The sequence below is a fragment of the Cyprinus carpio genome, chromosome B9 (assembly GCF_018340385.1).
Source record: "Cyprinus carpio isolate SPL01 chromosome B9, ASM1834038v1, whole genome shotgun sequence".
NCBI lineage: Eukaryota > Metazoa > Chordata > Actinopteri > Cypriniformes > Cyprinidae > Cyprinus > Cyprinus carpio.
The window spans coordinates 3,382,722-3,388,721 of record NC_056605.1 but is presented as its reverse complement, the minus strand read 5'-3'; the positions used below and the strand labels follow the sequence as shown (position 1 = coordinate 3,388,721).

Below are 6,000 nucleotides of genomic sequence, written 5' to 3'. Positions count from 1 at the left end.
ATCTGCTAAATATCTCCTTTTGTATTCTATGAAAAAAAAAATAATCATAGAGTTAATAAATAATGCTAGAATTGTTATTTTGGTGTGAAATATTAATGTTGCGTTTCAGGATTACACTTAAAAATACCCATAATGATTTCTTGTATATTTATAATTAGATTTTTTCCCCTAGATATATATAAGTATGTAAACTATGCTTAAGCCATTTGCATTGTTTAATGATTGTCTAATAAGAACTTTTGCCGTTTGTAGTTTGAAACAGTCTGGCGTTCATACGGGGAACCCCTGGCCGCCGTATAAGGAGAGGACCGCCCTGCACCCCTGCTATAAAGGACTGGTGCGCCTTCTGCACTGCAAAACCCTACATATCGTCATCTTTACACTGCTTTACAAGGTGACACTTATCGTGGAATAAAACTTGTGTGTGGGAGGGGGATTTTTTCATTTTAAATGCAGGTGTTTGGTCATCTAGAAGAAGTAAATAAATGGTTTTCTCATTGTCTTTTCACCTCTGTTAACGTTTTTCATGCTTATGTTTGTTTAGATCTGGATGGATCATCAGAACATGTCTGAACATGTGTTGTGTATGGTGCTGTACCTGATAGAACTTGGACTTGATAATCAGGTCCAGGATGACAAAGTGGAAGAGGTAAGCTTTGTTTTCCTAAATAAGAGCCTGGTCTAGTCTCAGAATCGTATAGCACGGCCACACACACTGATGCATATTGCCAGTACTTCATTTGCTAAGGGCGCAGCGACCTCAGGTTCCTGAACATGCAAAGAACACGTGCTTAAAATAGCATATGCCATGCTGTAGGCCTAACAGGCCTTACTCTCAAATAATTTGTGATATAGATATTGTGGCAATAATTACATATCACTTTTGGCTAGCGGCATTAATCTACAAATTACACAATCACATAAATAATGTTTTACATTTAAAACACAACATTTGAGCAAAGAAGTCAAGTAGTTTACATCACTAGATGTTTTTACCAGTGTTTTAACATTTCTAGACAGCAATTTAATAAACATTTAATGATTCAATATTTAGCTGCAATAAATCATATAATCATTTTGACCATTTTTGTCATACATACTGCAGCTCATGTTATTATTTTATAGCAATGTTGATATAATTTCAGACTAGAGGTCGACTGATAGTGGATTTTATGAATAATGATAGCTAGGTTGGACCACACAGTTTAGTCTAGGGATGCACGATAAATATTGCACAATATTTAATGCGCATCTCGTCAGTAAAGCCGGTTCTGTAATCAGCGGTCTACACGTGCGTGCTTTCGCATGGAGCAGCATTTACTACACAGAGCCGTTGTGCACTGACAATCTGTGCAAAACCACGATCAAATTTTGTGCAGCTTGTCAGTGAACAATGGCTCTATGTAGTAAATGCTGCTCCACGTGAAAGCACTTACGTGTAGAGATTTACCGCTGATTACAGAACCGGCTTTACTGACGAGATGTGCATTAAATGTCATGTGATATTTATCATGCATCCCTAGTTTAACCCTCTGGAGTCGATTAACGCGTATAAGCGTTTTGGGGTATTTTCTCCTGATAACCCCGAAAAGAACTTAAATTACACTTTCAGTTTTGATCGTACAGATAAGTGCAATACATCAATCGAATCTGTAAAGGGTCTACTTTTTTTTTGTATACAGACATAATAACAACAAAACTTTGTTGCACTTATAAAATAAAGATAACAAACAAGGAGTGCTGTCTGCAGCCTTTGTCTGCGCTGATCTTCAGATACAAATGCGTCATTAAAATGAACTGTAACTCAGTGAATACTCAACACAGAGACATGAGAGAGATATCTATAGAAAGCCTGACATGTCTACTTTTAAACTAAACAAGTGCTGCTGAAAACAAATATTCTGTGATAAAGTAATCCATATGAAAAACAACGCGATGTCCGTTTTTCACGTCTCCCTTCATTATCTTCTAATGCGACCACGCCCCCGCGCCGAGCGCGCTTTTGAGATTCAAATGTTTCACTGAAGCGCGCGGCTTTTGAATACACCCACACAACAGAAGACAATGCAGCGAGACTGTTCTTCAAGTTTTTTATTTTACTGTTTTCTTCGCGATGAGAGGAATAAGACATAATTCACCCCAAAAAGATGTGATGTGGTTGAGGATTTGAGATTTGGATTTCCTCAGAAAAAAGAATGAAGCACTTTATTCAGCAGAGATCATAAACCCGAGTAAGTCTCTTTTTATTGATTTATATACTTGTACTAGTTTTCACATAACGTGTAAACATTTTACTATTAAGACTTTTTCCAAAGACTTTTTCCAAACTATAATTCCTGACTAAATGTATAATCAAGTGAAATATTATGAAGTTTCAATAACAATATACACTACTATACCATTCAAAAGCTTGATGTAAATAATATAAATGTAACAATAAATGTAACTGTAACAAATGTAACAATCATTGCTGTTCTTTCAATTTATCCCCCCTAAAAAAACCTAAAAAAAATATTCTCAGCTCTTTTCAACATTAATAATAATAATAATAATAATAATGATAATAATAATAACAATAAATGTTTTTTTGTAGAAAATAAGATTGTTAAAAGGATTTCTGAAGGATTGTGTGACTGGAGTAATGATGCAAAAAATTCAGTTTGAAAGTCAGCTTTGATTGTTCCTAATAAAACTGTTTAAACTGCACTCACAAGGGAATATTAAATTATGTTGTTGGATAATTAAATATATTCTAAATAAACTACAAACATAAAATTAAATAGATTTATTTTGTCCTCACATTCTTTCTTGTAACTCATCCCTCTCAGTGACACAGCTGACTGAATGGCTCATTATACAGCTCATTATGCAGGTCTTTTTCTTCTCAGGTGTGAATTCATGATAGTTGACGCCTACTCGCATATGACTTTTTACCAACAAAAAGTGTCTTAGAAAATTTAAATCAATATATTGTTTTCTGTAAGTGAGTAAGACAAGATGATTTTCACATCATTTAGAAAAAAAAAATTCTAGGCTACAAGCTCCAGTTCTCAAAATATCTGGGAAACAATTTTCTGTATGTGTTTTATTGCCTTTTTCACGTGAATTAACATTTTTAGTTTTTCACTAACCACGCATAACATTTTTTTTCTCAAAAACACAATCATGTACATACATGCTGCTCACGTATTATTATAGCCCAGTTTGTGCTGATTACAGTGAGATTAGACTTTAGCCATTTAGATATTTATAAGAAACTGAAAAAAGCACAAATGTCAGGGCATGACAAAACTTCTCCAGGCCCCAAAAATACCCTTAGACTCCAGAGGGTTAATCAACTGATAATTTTTAAGATAGATACTGAATAAAAACTACAATAGAGCTATATGATTTAAAAACAGAACTGAACCATACTTTGCAAATAACAAAGTAGTGATAAATATTACCTTTATAAATTACCTTTATTTATCAATATTTATAAATATTAAAAATTGATCATTGAAAAATCTATACAAAGGCATGGTATTAAAATTATATTTTATTTGGATATTGTTTGTATTTTGTATCTTAGACTTTATTTGCTTCTATTTTAGAACACCTGATGATTATCTAATCAATATAATGGACACTGACATTGATTTTTGCCGATTCACAATTTTTGCCATTCCAGCCGTCGACTATCGGTTCAGATTAATTGGTTGTTGCTATAATAAAAGCTACAATGGTAGCCTAGTGCTGTGTGCTGCAAAATGTCGACTTTTGAAGTTAACGGGGAGGGTAATGTCGGTTCACAACGACGCTTGTGGGAACACGGCATTATACGGGGAAGGAAACTGTATGGTGCTTCCAACAATTCATAGGATTATATTGTAAAACAGATGCTGGCAGCTTCAAAAAAGACGCCGAATGTGTGAACGTAGCCTTAAGTTCCAATGTGTTTGCAATGGGTTTCGGTTTCCCTGGAAACAAAGTAGTGTCCTAACACACTCAACTCCACTAGCAGCCAGCCAGCACACTGTAAGTGCTCTATTAGTGCTTAAGTAATCAAATCAGTGTTCGTCCAGAACAGAACACCTTCTGACTAGATTATCTGTGGCCGCTGAAAGCACAAGCTTTAGAGAAAGATTCCAGGCTGTTGTTTTGTCTGTCTTGCTGAGATGTTTTTTCCTGCTCTGTCGTAGGAGCCCTGTATTGAGGAGCACTGCCATGACAGCTGGTTCCCGGGCACCAGTCTGCTGTCTAACCTCCATCACGTCATCAACTTTGTGCGGGTTCGAGTGCCAGAGACGGCACCTGAGGTGGAGCGGAAGAGAGAGAGGGAGAGAGAACGAGAAACTCCAGCCAGCACCAGCTCTGAGAGCAGCACCTTCGGACAGGTGAGCCAGACACTCTCAGGTGTGCAGCGTCTTCTGACTCTCACGCATCTCTGTTTGGTGTTCATGACATCACTCTCCTTTCACAGAGTTCCAGAAGGCTGACCGGAAATTGGAGAGAGGTAGAAGGATTTGGGAATGATTTTAAAGTGGTGTGAATTGATTCCTAGAGTTCCGTTTCGGATAACCAAGTCTTGAATTAGGAAGACTGCACTCCTTTTGTTCTCCGTAGACCAGCTCTCGTTTCTTGTCATTACTATTTCCAATAATTATTCTGACACAAGTAAGTGGGTCTGTGACAAATAAGCTTGTCTGAGATTCTGAAAACGGGGAGAAAATATATTGCTTAAAATTGATGTGCAAGGATTTTACAAATGTAGTGTTTGCAAAACAAACCTTTATATTAATTAAAAAATGTCAAGTGATGTAAACAAGTAACAATAATTTTAATAGATGACTGTGAACATCTGATGGATGATGTTTTTAAACATTTTTTAAGTTAAATTTGATCACAAAAAATGGCATTTTAAAAATGGATATTACAGTTGTTGTGAGGATCAAATGCTTAAAATAAAAAAATTAATAAACAGAAACATCACCACCACACTACATAAAATAAAAAAACAAAGCCAAGCAAATAAAAAAACAACAACTAAAAATCAAAACTTTGGGATCAGTAATATCTTTAAGTATTTTATGCTCATCCAGGCTGCATTTATTTGATCAAAAATGCAGGAAAGGATATTGTGAAATACAATAAAAAAAAACAAACACATTTCTATTTTAATATACTTTAAAATATAATGTATTCCTGTGGTGGCAAAGCTGATTTTTCATTTTCACTTGTCTCATGTAGATTTTATGTAACATTAAAAATGTGTTTGTCATTAAAGAGGTTTATTCAAGTCTTCGGTTCTCTGAAGAAATTGCACAAAGATCCAGACGCACAAAATTTTATATGATGTCATGGACCCAATTGCTAATAAATGCACAGGAAATCGAGCACTGGTCATAATGTGCCTTGTGGTACTTTAAGTTTTCTGTGATTGTGTGTGGGTTCCAGTTTTCTCCTGCTTGGTTGGTTTGACGTGTTCACAGAATGTTCTAGCTAGAGATGAGTGATGAGATGAAGTTTTCTTTAACCGCATGCGTTCATTCGAGTGATGTTTAGTGATATAATCAGTCTTGAGCCCAGCGGTCAGCGGTTCACTGCTCATCGTTAAATATTCATCCGCTTCAGTGAGACCAGCATGCTAATTAAACACACTGTGGACACCTGACACCTCCCATAAGGGTTAGTACTCTGTATGTGCAAAGGAGTGGTCCTTTATTATACTGATTCCAGAATATGTTCTCCCAATCGTGGGTCAGAAATTAATACATTTAAACTAGAGTACAGCAGGTCTGTTTTTATGACCAATGTCAGGTCTAACCTTCTTCACCTTATTACTCATACTGCACATTCTGATTTTTAATATCAGTAAGAAACTGAAAAAAGCAAATTTTACTATTGCTAATAATTAATAAACTCTTTATTAAATATCTTTTATTATGTTGTGCTTAACACATTTTATTAAAAAGCTTAAGCCCTTGCTAAGACCATGCATTAAAGTGATTTAACACCCGG

At 35.4% G+C, this 6,000-nt stretch overlaps 1 protein-coding gene across 5 annotated transcripts in view; it reads left to right on the top strand.

Annotated features, from left to right (window-relative positions):
- The window catches only part of LOC109112253 (E3 ubiquitin-protein ligase ubr3), a 62,465-nt gene that overhangs the window by 21,201 nt on the left and 35,264 nt on the right, over positions 1 to 6,000 (top strand). For 3 of the 5 annotated variants that reach the window (XM_042730644.1, XM_042730642.1, XM_042730641.1), the window contains exons 20-23: positions 253 to 394; positions 545 to 649; positions 4,182 to 4,376; positions 4,463 to 4,495. In XM_042730644.1, the coding sequence (XP_042586578.1) occupies positions 253 to 394; positions 545 to 649; positions 4,182 to 4,376; positions 4,463 to 4,495 (475 nt within the window). The remainder of the gene's footprint in view (positions 1 to 252; positions 395 to 544; positions 650 to 4,181; positions 4,377 to 4,462; positions 4,496 to 6,000) is intronic. The other 2 variants (XM_042730643.1, XM_042730645.1) reach the window with 1 other exon arrangement.